General features: G+C 41.9%; 1 protein-coding gene across 2 annotated transcripts; it reads right to left on the bottom strand.

Annotated features, from left to right (window-relative positions):
• Nucleotides 1–513: 513 nt before the first annotated feature.
• On the bottom strand, nt 514–18,780 carry ABCG8 (ATP binding cassette subfamily G member 8). Of its 2 annotated transcripts, none has more exons than XM_042855161.2 (13): nt 18,576–18,780; nt 17,144–17,254; nt 16,150–16,306; nt 14,912–15,150; nt 14,371–14,503; nt 11,191–11,460; nt 8,056–8,221; nt 7,862–7,954; nt 6,194–6,393; nt 5,980–6,056; nt 3,063–3,330; nt 1,766–1,893; nt 514–802 (listed from the first exon to the last, which is right to left on the bottom strand). In XM_042855161.2, exons 1-13 carry the CDS (start codon nt 18,645–18,647, stop codon nt 665–667), a joined length of 2,052 nt encoding a protein of 683 aa, XP_042711095.2. In that variant the 5' UTR covers nt 18,648–18,780; the 3' UTR covers nt 514–664. The 2 variants fall into 2 exon arrangements, 1 of the variants encoding a protein (XP_042711095.2); XR_010599921.1 differs by having other exon boundaries at nt 662–802; nt 3,088–3,330.
• Nucleotides 18,781–18,960: the final 180 nt, after the last annotated feature.

The following is an 18,960-nucleotide window of genomic DNA, read 5'->3' as shown; positions in this document are numbered from 1 at the left end:
TCCTGTCCTAAATTGCTTTGTTACAAAGTTACCATTCTCGGTCTGCTCTCTTGCACTGAGTGAAGTGATTTACATATAGTGTATACACTGGTATCTTTGTGGGTGAGAGATGTTGGAAAATGTAAATCATTATTTTCATTATACTGTTACTCTGAGTCTCCAAATCAAGTACATAGTCAATATTCATTCAGAATCTATGGACCAGATCCTCAGCTGGTGTAAATTGGTGTAAGTGCATTTAAGTCAAGGGAGCTACACTGCTTTACACCAGCTGAGGATCTGGCCCCATATTATTGAACTAAAACGTATATGTGAGTCACATGCATCTTTTCACCAATATAATGATGACGTCAAAAGGAAAAAATGTTGAAGGCACAATTTACTAGTTTAGTTTTTTTACCACTTATAGCACAGTCAAAGCTTCTGAAGCTGGCTTTCAACTATCTGTATTCTGCTGCCATCCAGTGGTTTACATAAAACAATGTGATATTAAAAGAATGATTTTTATGGTACATCTTTGCTGTAGAGTATTAATAAAACATATGAACATGGTGAAGTGTAAAAGGTGGGATCCCTTTTGTGGTGAGGGAGTGGGCAGGTGTTTTACAAGAGTCACAATAACCACCCACCCACTAGTGCTAATATTTTCCTTCATTTTCACCTGTTACCAATCTTGATTTGATTTCTGCTTGATGAACTTCAGAGATAAATAGTATAAAAGCATGAAACCAGTACCAATACCAATGAGGATGAGGTAGCTTGCATAGAGAGGGTACGAGTCCAGATTCATAGCTTGAATTACCTGTAAGCACAGACACCACAAAATAGTAATTAAAATGGATGTGCAAAGTGGCACATCTCCTTGGTTTTGCTCCTCTTCCTTCCTTGCCCCTGGTGGCTTTTGTGTTCTTATTTTCAATTACAGCAAGATCAGCTTTGTCACGTCTCTCAACAAGTGTATCGTTAGAAGGAACACAGCTCTATTTCTAAACATTGTTTTCCAACAAATGTGTAGCTGAGGTTTGTGAAGGGAATTATTGCTTTATTTGCTCTTTAAAAATGTATTTCATCTTTTCCCCTCCCCAGATAACAAGGCACCATGTAAATATTCTGACACAAATCTGCCACTGCATAATCTGTCTCAAGCAGAGGCTGACATTTGTGCTATATGATATGGTGTCTTCAGTATATGAACACACATCCACTGGAGGACCAAAGTGACACCACCAGACTTGTTCCATTTAGTATCTACAGTAACAGGCACTCCAAAAATGAAATGCCAAGACATTCAATCACTACACCAGTGGTTCTCCACATTATTTTTGCGGCAACTGGCACCCGTCCTTTTGTACTGCTTCAAGCAGGCTTTGAAGGTTTCCTAGTACAGGGGGAAAACATATCTCAATCTCTTTCCCTCCCTCCTGTATGCTGGGATGGGACTAATTTAATATGGCTCTGTCAAACTCTGGCCACTTCTTTTCCCACTCTGCCTATGTGGGGGCTCAAATAGCGAGTTGACAGGGAAAGGGAGCAGTCATATTATCCCACCAAACTTTGGTGATGCCGCAGCTCAGGCTTACGCCAAAGTTCAAACAACAGCCACTATGGCTCCAATTTAGCAAAGTTAATGAGCATTAGCACGCCCTGACAGTGCTTTGCTGAATCAAGGCATATATCATTTAGTCAACTACAATAATAAATGCCTTAGTACCTGTTCCTCAAATTATTCATCAAATATAAAAATCTCTCTTGGAGACTGACTTACAAGTTTCCCTGGAATTTGATAGGTAACATTTCCAACAGTCATTTGGTATGTGAGTTCAGTGAACTGAATTTGCATCAGGCTTTCGTAACTCCATCTGACAAAAGATAGTTTAGAAATCCAAAGTGGGACTGGAAAAGATGGTAGGAGGGGGAGAGAAAGAAAGGGAGGAATCTGTCTTAATATAAACACACAAAATGAGCCTATTATATCTAACGCTGCCATGTCTACATAAGTTATATGAACCAAATCCTCGTATCAGCTAAGTCGTTGATTAGTTTGTCCACACAAATTAAATATGCATAGAAATTTGGTACCCAAAACTGGATGAAGAATTGAGGATGGCAAAAAAAAAAAAGACTGTAGCTCTTCTGGAAGGCTTTTTGCACATCCCCAGTTACGATAAGGTGTTTTTTGATTTGTTAGTTTGTTTTTATTATATATATTTTACAGAGCCACTTTGTTCCAGTAATAAAATATAAAAGGACAGACTCAGGTCAAATTTGACTAAAATTTTAAGTTTTGTTTTAAAAACAAACAGTAATTTTTGAAAATATTCCAATAACGCTTTATTTAAATTGCACTCTAACAGAATGCTTATTATGTAGTCTTTGGAACTCTGTCCTTGTGCTTTGAGTACCTGATGTTGACTAGAAACTGACCATAAATAGTACAACTGAGACATCATTGTACAAGTCGAGCTAAAATTAAATAAGCATTATTAGTAAAAATGTTGATTTTTTTAAAACTATTTTTCATTTAAGTACCGTATCCTAAATATTTGTTTCCTTTAAATATTTAACTTGACAGTTCAAATACTACAGTAGCAAAGCAACTCATATTCTGTTGCTATTTGTTACATGACAGTGCTAAATTTGTGTTAAAGGCTTTCTAAATGACACTTATCATGTTGCCTTGAGTGTAATTTTGAACTTATCAATGAGACTGGTTTTGTACTCATCTTTGAATTATTTCTATATTTACAAATGCTGGAACAGAACAAAAATAATGTACTGTACATATAATACATTCTTAAATAGTGCTTTTTATCCATAGATCTTAAAATATAGTAGATATTATTCCCATCTTATAGATGGATGGGAAAACTGAGGCACATAGTGATGAACTGACTTGTCCAAGACCACCCTATAAGCTAACAAAAGTGTTGAGATTAGAACCCATGTTACCTGAGTTCCTGTCCAGTATTCTATCCACTAGGCCATAATGCCTCAAAAAAATTGCCTATGATTTACAAAAGCTGTAAGTAGTTGTCAGTTATGACTTCATTTGCCAGTCTTACCTAGCCACAGGTTTTCTAAGCTTACCACGAAACCGCCACTCATGAAGAATGTTGTGAAAAGGGCGTTGCCAAAGAAGGCTGACATCTGCAGTGTTGGGAACAGTGCTGCGAACCATAGTGCCATTGCGCGGGCACAGAAAACCACAAGCCAGACTGCCAGGAAGTTAAGAAGGAAATGTTCTGGTTCAGGACTGAGATTTGCCAACCAGTAGATCGGAACGCCATAAATGATTACAAAAGCACAGTGTTCTGGGAGCTCTCCCAAAATCTGTTCAGGAAAAAAAATCACTGAAAATTATGGAACTTTCTCATATTAATATATTTATTTTTTTAAAAAATATTTGCCGGAAATAACCTATTAAAATGCAATCGCCTTCTTCAGTGTTGTCAGTGACACACTAAAAAAAAAAACAGAAAAAGGAGGATCCTAGCTCATTTTCCTTCCATTTCTAGTTGTGACATTTTCTATAACTAAAACCTAAATTGATAGGCTTCTTGTTAAGGATTGTATGTCTTGTTTTGTTACAGTTTGTCAGTTTCTGGGAATCTAAGACATTTCCCATAAAAGCTCATAAACTTGATGGCAATAATGCCACTAATGAGTCTCTGCAAATGTATATTAGTCCAAATTCTGTTGAATCTTTAAGATGAGTATACTTCAAGTCACCACTATGAAGTCCCTTCCTCATTTTTGCCTACTGTTGGAGCAGCACATTCTGCTGTTAATCCAGGTGTTCTCAAACTTCATTGCACCACAACCCCTTTCTGACAACAAAAATTACTACACGATCCCAGGAGGGGGGACCAAAACTTGAGCCTGCCTGAGTCCTGCCCCCCTGGTGGGGGGCCAAAGCCAAAGCCCAAGGGCTTCAGCCCCAGGCAGAGGGCCTGTAACCTGAGTCCCAGGGCTGAAGCCCTCGGGCTTCAGCTTCAGCCCCAGGCCCCAGCAAGTCTAAGCCAGCCCTGGTGACCCATTTTGGTGTCCCAACCCACTGTGTGAAAACCACTGAGTTAATCCATTGGAAAACAAAAACATTAGAAAAAAGAACAACAGTACTTGTGGCACCTTAGAGACTAACAAATTTATACAAGTACTCCCGTTCTTTTTGCGGATACAGACTAACTCGGCTGCTACTCAAAAACATTAGAGTTTTGATAAATAAGTAGTAAAAGGCATATGTAGTGGTGTAATCACTTCACCCATGGGAGATAAGTAGGAGTGAACTTGAAGGTCACTTAATAGTATACATCTACTGCTATGGTTCATAAAAAATTGATATAATTTCATTGTGAAAACTGTGTTGTCAATATGAACTACAAAGAATATTTTCCCCCAGAACCATCACAAGGGTTTTAAATCGTGTGTGGGAATGGAAACCGAAATTACAGATGCTGTGGTGGGCAGAGCTGTCCTAAAGGAAGGGATTAGCCTCAGCTCTGGCAATAACAAGGCATATTTTTAAAAGTATCTTTGTAATGTTTTTTTCTGAAACAATCGTGCTCCATACATTTAATATGGTGGTTTTCTCCAATCACTGTTAGGTTAAATAAAATTTGGCCCTCAAAGGTGAAAGATGAAATTGCCACATTCTATGTCACTTTCTTATGCTACTACTTCTCATCACTTTGATTTAGAAGTGTGTCTAATGGTTGCATGTACATCTAACATGGCCACATTGTGTCAGACTGCAGCATTTACAAAGATTCTTCTGTAACACGGGTCTCTTCATGTTACTAAACTCACAACAACACTTCAATAATGAGATATGCAGAAAAAAAGGTATGTAAAACTATCCAAAACAACACATTTCCTTTTCAGAATGCCCAAGGTTGGCACCAAGTTGTGCTTCAAAACCAGCTACAGGTTTGTTATTTTAGAGACAAGTTTTTAAAAAAACCACTGTGGTAGCCAAACGATGGATAGAAGCTCTTGAGGGAAAAAATAATAATACACTTCAGCGGTACAGCCTCCTGATTTGTAGGCATAGATGTTTACATCTGGAAATCATATAAATGCCATTTGTGTTCAGAAGTGACTAACAGCAAAAGTGGGTCACAAATAATTGCAACCATAAATTTATGCCACGGTGAGGCCCCTTGCTGAACACCACGTCAAAGATGCATTGTGAAAACAACCATCCAATCTGATTTCTAACCACTCTCTCTAAATTATACACTTGAGACATTGGACTTAGCCTCCTTGTGCCCCAACACCTCAACCAGGGACAACCTGAAATGAAAGTGATGGTACTTGCCCTTCGGTGATGTCTGTTTCCTATGAAACAACTATTGCCCATTGAAAACAAACAGCTCTACCTTGACTGCCTAAATGGTAATGCTGACCTTGTTCTCTCACCAATTAGCCTAGAGGGCAATGATAAGCTACAGTCCCCTTTAGTCAAAGGCCCACTTTTACCATTTCTCTACTCTTGGGACTGGCCAGTGAATGGTGGAAGATTACACCTGCGCCTCCAACAACACAAAAGGGCTCATTTTCCTTAAAGGGGGCAAGTGTGACAGCCCCTGCAGCCTGACAGCTCATTGGTGAGACAGCAGAGAATAACTCCCCTAGTCTGATCTGACCTAAGGCGTTTCCATCTCCTACCCTACCCCAGCCAGTGAGACTTACAAATCCCCTTGTCCCAGCAGTCTAAGAGTAGCCAGTGAAAGGATCCTCTTGGACTTTGACTACTTTCTGACCTAGGGCCAGGCTCATGGTTTATGGAGACAGATGCTTTAAGAACGTTGTGAGGCTTAATTAATTAGTTAATAAATGTTTGGGAAGCAGGATGACAGCTTTAGATGACAGGCATGATAAGTGCGAAGTAGGAACAAAATTTCATCACCCACACAGAAGGCTTTTACTTTTCATGTTAAAACCCGATATACACTTTCCTTGACAGCTGAAACCAATTACCTTAGCAAAGAAGTAGGGAGTAACAGAATACATCCCATCTTCTAAATCATGATAAAGCATAGCTCTTTCTGAATGACCTACAGTATAAAACAGAAACAGACAGGTATATTTCATGCTAGAACTGCCCATATTCAATACATTTTTCATTATCAATTTAAGTATTAATTTGTTTGATTGTCTTAAAGCATTATCACTAAAACTGACAGACACTTACATTTTGAAATAACATCCAGAAGCACTGTGAAGGGGATTAGTGCACCTATCATAAACAACAGTGCTATTGTGTCCTGAATAGATAACTTGCTTTTCTCATGACCATAGTATAAGAATCCAATTAATAATGACATTAGAACGGCCTCAGATCCATGGATTAGTAAAGTTGAAAGATCTCTGAAGTTACTGGAGATTTGACGACTAAGAAAAACAACAACACTGACCGTAAGATACTATAATAGCTAATAATGCCCATTAAGCTACATTTAGATACTTTGCCTGATTCTCTTATCATTGACACATATGGAACCACATTGACTTCAGATGGGATGAGAATTTGGCCTTTTAGACAGGAACATGTATAGTACAAATCAAAACTATTGTTAACAAATCTCTGGCCAGCTAGCACTTCATGGTTGTCATCATTCTAGATAGCATGGCCATTGGGAAATTCATGGTAGAAGTGGGGATAGAAATCAGATCCTCAAGCTCCAAAATATAGATCCAATCACTTGAGCTAAAGCAGAAGATAAATGACACCGTTAAATAATTCTGGCACGATCCAGCACAGGGGTGGGCAAACTACGCCCCGCGGACTGAATCCAGCCCATGATCCAGTTTAAGCCAGCCCGTGAGCCGCACCACACAGCTTGGCCCCGCTCCAGCCAGGGCACTGGGTCGGGGCCGCACCAGGCGGCTCTGCCCCACTCCAGCCAGGGCGCAGGATTGGGGCAGCACCACGCGGCTCGGCCCCACTCCAGCCGGGGCACAGGGTCAGGGGCCGCAAAATGCGGCTCCCGGAAGCCACTCCGGCTTCTATGTGCTCCAATGGGAGATGCAGGGGTAGTGCCTGTGGATGGAGCAGCATGCAGAACCGCCTGGCCGCACCTCTGCATAGGTGATGGAGAAGGGACATGCCACTGCTTCCGGGAGCTGCTTGAGGTAAGCGCTGCTCGGAGCCTGCACCTCCTGAGCTTCCCACTCCCCAACTCCTGCCCCAGCCCTGATCCCCCTCCCACCCTCAGAGCACCCTCCTACACCCCAAACTCCTCATCCCCAGCCGCACCCCAGAGACCACACACCCCTCCCGCACCCCAACCCCACTTTTGTGTGCATTCATGGCCCACCATACACTTTCTATTCTCCGATGTGGCCCTCAGGCCAAAAAGTTTGCCCACACCTGATCCAGCAGATAGTAGTGGTACTCCAGACACATTAAGCCAGTTAATTACAATTTTTTGAGTAATTGTGAAAGTACTAGTGAACGTCACAGCTAACTACAGCAGTCACTACCAGTAACAATCATGCTAAAATAAGGATAAACAAATCTCATGCCTCATGATATCTTAGTCAAAAGGAGTTGATGAAATTTCTTGAATCCCCTTGCCTGGGGGAGCATGGTGCAATGGGCTAGGTTTAGCGAGGGGAAAGGTGTGACTGCCTTTCTCTGAAGAACAAAGTAAGAGTGGCAGGATATGGGATGGACGTAGGGTCAGATCTGGTATAACAATTTCTATATTCCAGTGTGACACAAACCCATCACCAGCTTTCTCCAGACTTTCAGTCAATGTTCAATTTGCCCTTCATGCTTCTCTCTTAACATTCATTTCCATTGCACTTTTAAATTTTATTCCTGCAAGACATCAGTTTCTTTTAAAAATAAGATTACCTTAGTAATACAGTAAACTGCTTTAAGCCACCTGGTAACTGATCAGTTGAATGGGCATGCATGTTAATCACCTCTTCTGGAGTGAAAAGGGAACTGGTCAAAAGCAAAGAGAGAAAATGGGAGTAGCACAATTTCAGCAACTGTTTCAGATCAAGCATATCAAGTTCTGTTTATAAATAACATAATTATTTTACCTTTGTTCACTGTGAACAGTCGTCACACAGGCTCCTTCATTAGTTTTCCATAAGAAGTCATCAAAATCTTTGACCTTCTCCCAGAACAAGGTGGCAAGTGAACTTGCCCTTTTCTGACTTTCCATCTCCTTCTCTTTGCTCCGTTTATCAATGCTGGTCAAATCAACTGCAAGATATTATCTGATATGGGTCTACATACCTAAGAGATGATAATTTACTCATATTTGTATTGCTAATAATAAATTTCATCTTCAATACAACCTACCAAATTATAGCACATATGTATGATATGATCCGACAGTGGTCACTCTTAAAGTTTGTCAATTGCTCTACATAACTCAATACCATTACTTCAGTATTTGCAGTGTGTTCCCTAAATTTTCTCTAGCCAACATGCAAATCCTGAATTAATGTTATCTAATTGCCAAAGGAAAAAGTGGACGCTTTTCAGGTTGACCACTCCAACACTATATTTTACTATTACGGTATAAATACATTTTTCTCTCCAGTTTGGGAATGCAGTCTAGTGGCTAGAGGGCTTAGTCTGCCCTTGCATGCCCCATTTGTCACATACAGGGGCTCTGAGTGTCCCCTACAGCTCCCTCCCCCTCTACCACTGTGCCCTCTTCTTCCACATCCCAAGGGCTCTGTGTGCCTCCCTTCCTCCTGTATAAAGGGCCCCCATTCTCTCCTCCCCCAGGATTCTGTGTGTGCTTCTTTTCTCCCCTGCCCTCCTATACTCCCCTTCCCCTCAACCATTCTCATTTATTTATTTACCTGGCTGGGAGCTAAGTCATTCAGGGTGTCAACATTTTAAACTGAGATGGGGAGATACTGTTATGTTGGAATAAGTTATTGGCTGCCATCAACAGATTTTTTGCTCTATAGACAATTACAGGGGTGGTTGGAGGGGACAAGTCTGCTAACCAGATATTGGGGCTCTGCGTGTCCCCATTTCCTCCTTCCAGTTTTCCAATTTTCACCCAAATCAATAGGGTTCTGTTGATCGATACCTAGAACATTTTGCTAAAACTTTGGAATTGATCAGATGCAGCGTTCAAAAGTTATCACTTCCAAACGCCCAAACAATCATAGTTCAACAATCAAATTGAGCACAGGGGCATATAAGTTTGGCCAGCTATGGTTTACAGAATGATAAATCACACTGCATAAACAGATGATCAAGGCTCAGTGCAAGGAGCGGCTAAGCTGCTAATTTGACCATGATTGCTCCATTAGTCCATAGGCAGTCTAAACAGATTATTCCATGAATGAAGACCCAATACATTACATGTCCCCCCCTCTCACTTTAGGATGTGATCAGCTAATTTAGAGTCTTCAGATTTGAGACAAGTAGCACAAAATATCTCCAGTGCTCCCCATATACAGGCCAGAATGAAAGACAAGTTTTTGAAAATCTCAACTAATAAACACTTTTTTTCTCCGCTATAGTACCATTTTCCCGCAAGTAGAAGGGCTGGAATCCTTCAGACAATCCATTTGCCCATACCCTTTAACCCTGAAGGATCAGAAATCTGGAGAATTTAAGCAAATATACAAACCCTTATTTGCATATTAATGAATATGTAACCCATTATTTAAATAATCGGCAGTAAATATCCTGGTGTAAGGCTAATAAGATCGCCGCATGGAGTGAGTTGCTGGAATAGAGGAATTGTTAGGCTCCTGACTGGCTCTGGCAACTCCCTGGTTGGTGGCCAGGTAAGTCTGGCTACTCCTTATCCTGGACTAGGTAGAGGGTTCTAATTGGTCTTCCAGGTTCTAATTTTGGTTGGACGTATTCCTGGAGATTTCATTAAATGACATAATCTTTAATTAAAGTTTCATCTTCAATTCCTGGAGACTCCAGGACAATCCTGGAGGGTTGGCAACCCTACTTCCAGCCCCGCTACCGACCCTGAGCTGGGGAATCTGGCTGCTACCAGCTGGAGAACACTTTGGGTGCCCAACTAGGGAGTCTGCCCCAGGCTGGTGGGAGGGGCATTCTGGCTGCTGCTGCTGTTTGGCTGCTACTCACAGGCCCTTGTGGCCAAGGAGAGAGGACTAGAGACCTACCCAGTGACACTCTACCATAGCTCTGCATGTGTGGACACCAGTGTGTTTGGAGGGCTATGCTCAAGGTAGTGTCTCTGTGGTCAGCATCCTGAAGGACACTAACCATAGAGATCTTGCCTAGAGAAGGCCAAATGACAGGGAGACTTCCCAGAGTGCCTCTGAGACAGTCTCCCCAGGTGGAGGTGCTGTACACCCTGGGCGCGGCCCTGGGATGGGGAAAGCCTCACTGTGCTCCAAGCCCAGGCCTCCACCAGGGACTACCACTTTCCTGCCCTGAGTGCTGGAGCTGGCTCCCCCAACACAACTCCAGACACACCCAGAGGGGTGACCCTGCAGCAAGGTGGTCTGTGTCCGCTGGGTCCCAGCCCACTGGGGACCACAGGATTGAGCATCTGCCTCAGAGTCCTGCAGGGTGAGATCGTCTCTGAGCCACTGGGGCATGGGCCAGGCACAGCCAGGAGTAACACCTCCAAGATACTGGCAATTCCACGGAGGAACCTGGGACAGTGACCAGATTTCTTTGACAAGAGGAACAAAGTACCGGCTGTTTGGGTTCCCCCTCCTTCCCCACTTCTCCAGTATCCCACAACAGGGAAAACAGGAAACTCCTATAGCCACCATAATGCTCCCCCACCCAGGAAGTGGTGAAGTTACTTACCTTAGGAAACCAGTTTCCTGCCCTGGAAACCAGAAGGTAAAGAGATCTCTGCAGAAGAGCAACTGATTGGCTCCCTTATTTTGTACTAGGTGCAGAAAGCTCCAGAGCATGTGGGACTAACCGTGTGTGAAACAAAGTAAGTGCAAACATTAGCCATACTTCGCAGGGGTGGATGGATTGTCACATACACAGTTACTTAAGGTTGGTTTTGCCATACAATTCCACTTATTTTTAAACTGTTACTCTAGCAAAGAGTAACAAAAGCTCTGATACAACATTGGTTTATAAGTCACCTATCGGACAAATGGAATTCAATAAAAATCAGTGCATTACATAAGCTTATGAAAATAAATGATTTCATGCACCCAATTTTTATTTGTTTAATCACATTTGATACTAACCATAGAAATCTGCAGGATTGCTGTATTTTGGGCAGGGATAGCCTATTTCTGTGAAATATTGGACCATGTCCCGGGCTGTTCCAGAATAGATGGTAGTTCCAGAGGTCAGCAGAAGAACTAAATCAAAGAGTTGGAAGATATCTGATCGGGGCTGGTGAACTGAAAGAAGAACTAATCTGTTTCCTCTGGCAAGCCTGGATAGTGTTATCACAAGGTTGTGTGCGGTAAAACTGTCTAGTCCAGATGTGGGTTCATCAAGTATCAGTATTCCTGTCAAAGAGAAAAGTCGATGATGGGAAGCAGGGCCGGCTTTAGGCCGATACCCTTGATTTCCCCGATTTGGGCCCCGCGCCTAAGAGGGCCCCGCACCCTAAAGAAGAGTGCCTAACTTAGGCACCTTTTTAATTTTTTTACTCATCCGGTGGCGGCACTTCGGTGGCGGCTCCTTCACTCGCTCCAGGTCTTCCACGGCACTGAAGGACCCACCGCCAAAATGCCGCCGAAGACCCGGAGCGAGTGAAGGACCTGCTGCTGAAGTGCCGCCGAAGACCCGGACCGCCACCGGATGGTTTGGTAATGTGGAGAAAGAACTTTAGGGAAGGGAATTTTCTCCTTGTTAAATAATATTTGATCTTGCTGCTTTGAAAAAAATCTTTAAAAATGTATCAATAAGATTTTACGTACTGGTGCCATTTCACATGCAACACAAAATCAAACAATGCTTCCCATCGGGGCCGGCTTTAGGAAGTGCAGGGCCCGATTTGAATACCCGGGGGCGGTCCAAACCATTTCCTGTAGTCCCAATCCTGCTCCCACAGAAATTAATAAGAATTGGCATTGACTTTCAAAGGGAGTAGATTCAGGCCCTATATTTTAATTTCCAGTGTTTTTCTCTTAACTTCCAGCTTTATATAATAGATACAAGACTGTAACAGTAGTCAGTTCTGTATCTTTCCATGTACAGTAACTCCTCACTTAAAGTCGTCCCGATTGACGTTGTTTCGTTGTTACGTTGCTGATCAATTAGAGAACATGCTCGTTTAAAGTTGCGCAATGCTCCCTTATAACGTAGTTTGGCAGCTGCCTGCTTTGTCCACTGCTTGCGGAAAGAGCAGCCCATTGCAGCTAGCTGGTGGGGGCTTGGAACCTGCATGGACCGGCAGGCCCCCTATCAGCTCCCTGTTCCCCTAAGTTACCTGTGCGGCAGTCACCCAGCAAGCTATCAATTGCAGGGCAGTTCAGCTGTCCCTCTCCCCATTGCCATGTGCTGCTCCTGCCCTCTGCCTTGGAGCTCCTCCCAGGAGCCTCCTGCTTGCTGTGCTGGGAGGGGGGAAGAAGGGGGCCAATGTCAGGGTGTCCCCCTGCCCCCTGCTCCTGCACCCTGCTTACCCCATCTCCATAGAGCAGTGGGGGACACGACACAACAGGGCTCAGGCTGGAGGGAGCTTGCTGGTAGCAGCTGCTGTCTCAACTTCCTGGTCTACTTAAAAAGGCAATGTACTTAGAGTGCGGTCAGCATACTTAAAGGGGCAATGCACATCTCTCTCTCTCTCCCACATACAGGGTGTGTGTCTCTGTCTGCCATGCTGTCTCCCCTCCCTCCATTTGTGCTGCCTTGTAGAGTGTGTTAACCCTTGAGGGCTCAGCCAAGTGCTAGTTCATCATTTAGCAGCAAGGCATTCCCCGGGAAATATCCCACCCTCTTCCACCCTTTGACTCCATCCCCTCAACCAAGCTTCACAATCATCATTGCTGTGTACAGTATTAAAATGTTAAAAACTTATACTGTTTATATGTATATAATATAGTCTTTTGTCTGGTGAAAAAAAATTCCCTGGAACCTAACCTTCCCGCCCCCAAGTCTACATTAATTCTTATGGGGAAATTGGATTTGCTTAACATCGTTTTGCTTAAAGTTGCATTTTTTCAGGAACATAACTACAAGGTTAAGTGAGGAGTTACATGAGATGTTGATTCAGTGTGGTTAGAGTTTAGTGCAATACTTCCACTCATATTCTGTGTTCAGACTACTTGCATCATTCAGCTGAAAAGAGTCAACCAGGGTGTGTAAACTCCTCAAAACCAGAAAGTTAAAGTTATCAAAATAAATAAATAAAATAGGAGCATGAAAGTGATGAGAGGAGAAATAAGTTCTACATTAATATTTTCTATCTGAAGGTTTCTTTGCAATTGGTTGTTAAAAACTCAAGTGGGATAATGTCAAATGTTTTGAGACCTAGTATTATTCACTATTTATATTGAGGCCCCAAGTATCAAGTGCTGTACAGGCACACACAAAATCATGGGCCTAGATCCTAGAAGATATTTAGGTATGTAGCTCTCACCTAAATCCCACTGAGGATCTGGACCATGGCTCCTACCCTGAAGAGCTTATTATGAGTAAATATAGAGTTTGAAGTGCTAAAAAGGAGAAATGTGTATTTAATTTATCTTTTCCTGGAAACAGAAAGTGTTTTGCATCAATACATATGTCTTTTCCTGAGCAGCACTTACTGAAAAACATTTTTTTGCCTTCCCTGTAATTGTGGAAAAAATAGCCTTATCTACACTGGGAATTTTCAGACCCATGTTTCCTAAAGAAGGCAAGTATACTAACAGAAACTACAATGTAGACATGGATTAGGCTTTATTACCACCATGTTGGCAGGTGAGAACGGGTAAAAACAGCTGAGCCTGCCTGAGTTTTCACTGCATGGGGCTCACCCTGTTGGTAATTTACAAATCTGAAAAATCCTAGTGTAGCCACAGGCACTGAGATTATCATCTAGTACCCTGATCCTACAGATTGTTACTAACATAATCTTTACTCTCACAAGTAGCCCAACTGAAATCAACAGGACTAAGAGTGTGCATAAGAGTTTGAAAGACTGGGCACATAACACTGGAAAAGTGATTACAAGATATAGGGTCTGATTCTGATTCTGATTCCACTGAAGTTAACAGAAATTCTTATGGTGACTTAAATGGGAGAAGATTAGGTCGATAAACTGCATAATAAAGCCATTAATGTCCAAGTAAATAATCTTCCCTGCTTGTATTTAAAATGTAAACAGGTACAATTGCTGCAGCCAGTGGAAAAAAAAATATTTCCCTTACTAATGTAACCTCCCCTCCGTCTGGTTTTGTGGTTTAATTAAGATGGATGACTTTATTGCTCACCAGGGTTCCATAGCAGCTGCACTCCAATGCTTACTCTTCGCCTTTCGCCCCCCGACACACCTCGGATGTATTCATTCCCTACTCTTGTGTTTGCACACTGTCGTAACCGCAGTTCTGCAATAACATTTTCCACCTGGAGGGCCCGGGATAAAGCAAGGGTTATTTGTTTAACCATTAAGTACAACGCACGGGGCACATCCAAAATTAGGTTTGGCTTTAATCGTCATTCAAATATTACTGTGCTATCTGATCAATAGCCAGCTTAAAAGAAACCTTGACTTTCTTTCAGCAATTCATTTCTCATTTTAGCTCCCCTAAAGCTTTTCCTACATTGCCATTTGGAACAATGGTTGCCTTCTATCTGGGAGCAAAAAAAATTAAAACCTATTTATAAGCAAAAATGGACAAATCAAGCGTTAGACTTTACAACTTACATAACAAATGCCCAGTTCAATTTAACTGTTCTTACCCCAAACATACTTGGGTAATTACGTCAAATACATTTTTGACAACTTTATTTTTTTTCAGCAGCTTTAATTACCCTTTTTTCCCTTTGTGAGTCTGAAAAAGTCTTCGGGAGACGCAGTTTTGCAACAAATAATAATGTTTCTTTGACTGTTAGGTTGGGTAGTAGTCGATCATCCTGCCGCACATGTGCAATGCATTTCTTAACAAGCTGGTGAGTACTGGGTTTTCCATTGATTATGATTTGGCCAGATTTAATTTTTCCACCATGATCTCGACAGGTTATCACATCAAGTAAGGATGTTTTTCCACAGGCTAGAAAAATCATAATTTAAAAAGTTAAAAATCTCTCTGGGTCAAATTCCAGAGCTGTTCCATTTGGTCACAAAAATGAGGCAAAAGTTTTTGCCACATTCATGTGCCTCCATATTCACCCCCATCCTAAGCCTCTCTGTAGCTTATTTCAGAGGCATGTTTTTATGCAAACCAACCAGACAGAATTTGCCCCTGTATTTTTAAAACGAGCCTATTACATCTGTGTTGCAAACATTTTCTGAAACAGGCAATGTGCATTTGAAACCAATTGGAGGATCTAAGCCCCAGGGTTTTTAGGTGGTGCAGTGAGCACCAATAAGTAGGAGACCTGAGTTCAGGGTTTGACTGTTTGTTTTGAGCCAAAGGTTTAGGACATCTCTAAAAGTTATAATTTGAGCTCGTAGGCTAGAGCAGTGGTTCTCAACCAGGGGTATGCTTTCTGACCCAGACAACCCCAGGAAGCAGGTAAATTATGGAGGAAATTCCGCTGGCCTCTGCAATGAGACAGGCTGTGGACACAAGGTGGTAGAACTGCCACTGCACACTCTCGGCGCTGGCTGAGGTCAGGACAGCTATGTATTCTGGTCAGAGCTGTTGATCGCTCACTTTTGGAGGTGGGTCAGCCAGTGCAAGGCCCCTTCACTCCCAGCAGTTCAGGGACTACAGGCACCTTGCATTGTTCCAGGCAGACCCAGGAAATCTGGCCCATAAAAATCAAATGATGGAAAAAACATCCTTTAAGAAACTGTGTGGCAAGCAAATGTACAAATCATAACAAAAATTCTTTTCACAACAAAATCTAACTGTCTTCTGCTGGGGGCCCAACTTATATTTTTTATGAGCATACTGCAGTGATGTATAACATATATTTCTAGAGAGTGTTTCTCTGTTGAATAGTTATATATCCTTTGGCATTCAAGGGCTTCAATAGTACTGTTGTCATCTATTGTACATTTTATTGTAAAGGCTTGGTCAATGCAGTAAAGCTTTCAATCCTACCCGAGCTTCCTATAATAGCTAGCATCTGGCCGCTTTGAACTTTAAAGTTCAGATTCTGTATTGCTGGCACATGGGAATCTGGGCCTTTGTTCCACATCCAAGGCATTTTCAGCTCTGCTAGGTTCTCATACCAGGGAATCTGAGATGCCATGTTAACCTAATATAAATAAATAGAAAAAAAAGCCCTCCATTCAGAAAGTCAATACTGTAGCAATAAATACTTCAAAAGTTAAGATATATTACAAAGCTGAAAATGCATGAAAATAGCTGCAACCAACCTCGTGCAAATTCTCTAAATTATGTTTTGGCTAATTCCATTTGCCCTACATGCATTGTTTCCATATATTCTTTCTTATCATTGATTGATTGCCAAACTGGTTGATTACCAAATATCTGTCTGTCTCTCTAAAATAAAAGGTACTGTGTATTTGTCTGTTTGAAAATGCAAATACTGCCCTGCCCTTTACCAAATTATACACAAAGCATTAAGCCTTTGCAAGCTGAATTTCTTCTTGTTAAATCAATGGGCATGATTTGTGGGGTCTCCGGCAGCTACTTAGTATTTTGCAGCTCTCTGTCCAGCCTAGGGTATGTTCCTGAGAGAAAGGAGACATAACTTTTCACCCTGGTGATCCCAGCTGCCAGAGTAGCCCCTTGGATTTTGGTCATTTAGGCATAACTTCAAGCTGCCCTGAGTCTGCCCCAAATCAGGAGAATACTGGTGGCTGTCCCACCCCTTAGTGGTGTGAAGTATATCTCAGCTGCAACTGAGGATCTTTCTAGACCACTATTTAAAATGCAGCCAAGGACCTGATCCTGTATTCACTGTGCACCCAAAACTTCCATGGCTTCAGTGATGTTTGTGTGTATAACAACTGTAAGATAGGGTCCCAGTTGCTATATGTAATTTAACTCCACGTTACTTTTTACAGTGTCTAAATGTTACGAGAAGGAAATTGTTGTATACATTAGCAAGATAAAGTAGAACTTGTACCTGGTAGTTGAGCTCTCTGACTTCTAGGACATTTGATTTGCCACTGTATGTAAAATACAGACTGTTATCCTCTTCAGAGCAAAAAATACTATCTCTGAATCTCCGGATTGCCTATAGGAATTATTAAAAGATTAATTACAACTCACTTCTTTCTCTAAACAGCATTTAAAAAACGAGAGGCAGCAAGGGAAATGCTTTCAATGTGTAATAATAGTACAATTGATTTAGTTACTGCAGCACAAAATGTAAATAGTTGAAATGAGTTACCTCTGTCTAGTACCTGGAAAATTACTCTGCAGAGGTGTGTGAAAAACTCAAAGGAATACGTGGTGGGTTTTTTGTTCATTTGTTTGCTTGCTTGTTTGTTTTTTGTCTGGACTTAAACACGTCCACTTTCAAAACAAAAATGGACCCAATTTCATTCAACTTTGGTCCTATTTCTGAGCAAAAATGCACAAGTTTTGAAATGTTGATTTTTAGCTTCTCCTTACATAGTTAAGCAGGCCCTGTTTAGCCCAGGCAGTCTTCAGCCTTAAGTGGGGAGAGCCTGCATGCCTGAAGTTCCTACTTCTAACTCCCTGTCCTCTCCCAGAGTCTTCCTTTTTCCTTTGAGCCACGGGCCCAGCTTTCATCCAGTCTTTATTCCTGATTTCCCCCTCGCCCCCCAAGACTATCCTCTCCACGTCCCTTTATTTGCCATGATCTGGACAGACAGGTTTATTCCTCTCCAGTCTATCCCTGTTGTAAGCCAGACATTGGTTGGAAGTGAAGCTTCAAAGGAATCCACACATATATTGTCTTTGGCATATGTTGATCGGGCTTATCTAAAGTAACTGTCTGCACTTCCTGCCTACAGCCAAATTACAGCTCAGGTCTGACTTGACCCTTTGAGTCCAGGTAGATAGCAGTGCAAAACTGAGCAGATAAACCAAGGCACCTACTATTCATAGAAATAATACAGAAACCTCCCACAATTGCTGAAACAATTTCAAACATAACAGAAAAGTACATTAAAGTCACTTTTTATATAGTAACACTCCCCAGCAAATGCATTTAGTTAATTTTAGTATGTATATGGCCCCTAACACTATCTGAGTGCCTTTTGCATGTTAATGCATTTATCCTCCCAGCACTCCTTTGTGCAGTGTGGAAGTTCTATTATCCCTTCTTTACAGACAGGAGGACTAAAGCACAAGTTTATACAGGAAGTCTGTGGCAAAACCCAGAAGAGAATCCAGATTTCATGTGTCCCAATCAAGCGCCTTGACCACCAGCCCATGTTGCTTCTCTAAGGGCTATATATTGCCTTCATTCCACATTCACATGCAGATGGAGGACACTATATGTCAAATCCAATTTGCTGTTTAATACATCTAGTGCTAAATGCTGTCTGAAAGGGTCTCCCCTTCAGTTCTGTATGAACTCCACTCACCGACAAATCCAGATCGGTATCCTGGCTCCCAATGGCATGCTCCGGTGGGACTTTTTCAGTTATTTCTTTCATATTTGGGATGGAGCTTTCTCTCCGTATTGCCACTTTCTTTTCTGTTTTTAAATACTGTGCTTACTGTGGAAATCCTTCTCCTCTTGGTTTTGAGCTTGACCCCCTTCTAAGCCCCCTACAGAAATATAGCAGGTATTTCTCCTGACACTCTGGGTCTCTCTGGTCTACGTGTCTTTGTAGATGGAGCAATGTTCTCCTTTTCTGGGATAGTAACAGCTCAGGCTAAAGGTTAATCAGATAATAGTTATGGCTAACCTGCCAACTGTGCTTGGAAAGGAGAAGAAAGAAAAAGTGAACTGAGAGCTACACAGCT

The sequence above is a fragment of the Chrysemys picta genome, chromosome 3 (genome assembly GCF_011386835.1).
Source record: "Chrysemys picta bellii isolate R12L10 chromosome 3, ASM1138683v2, whole genome shotgun sequence".
Taxonomy (NCBI): Eukaryota; Metazoa; Chordata; order Testudines; family Emydidae; genus Chrysemys; species Chrysemys picta.
This window is presented reverse-complemented; position numbering and strand designations above follow the sequence as displayed.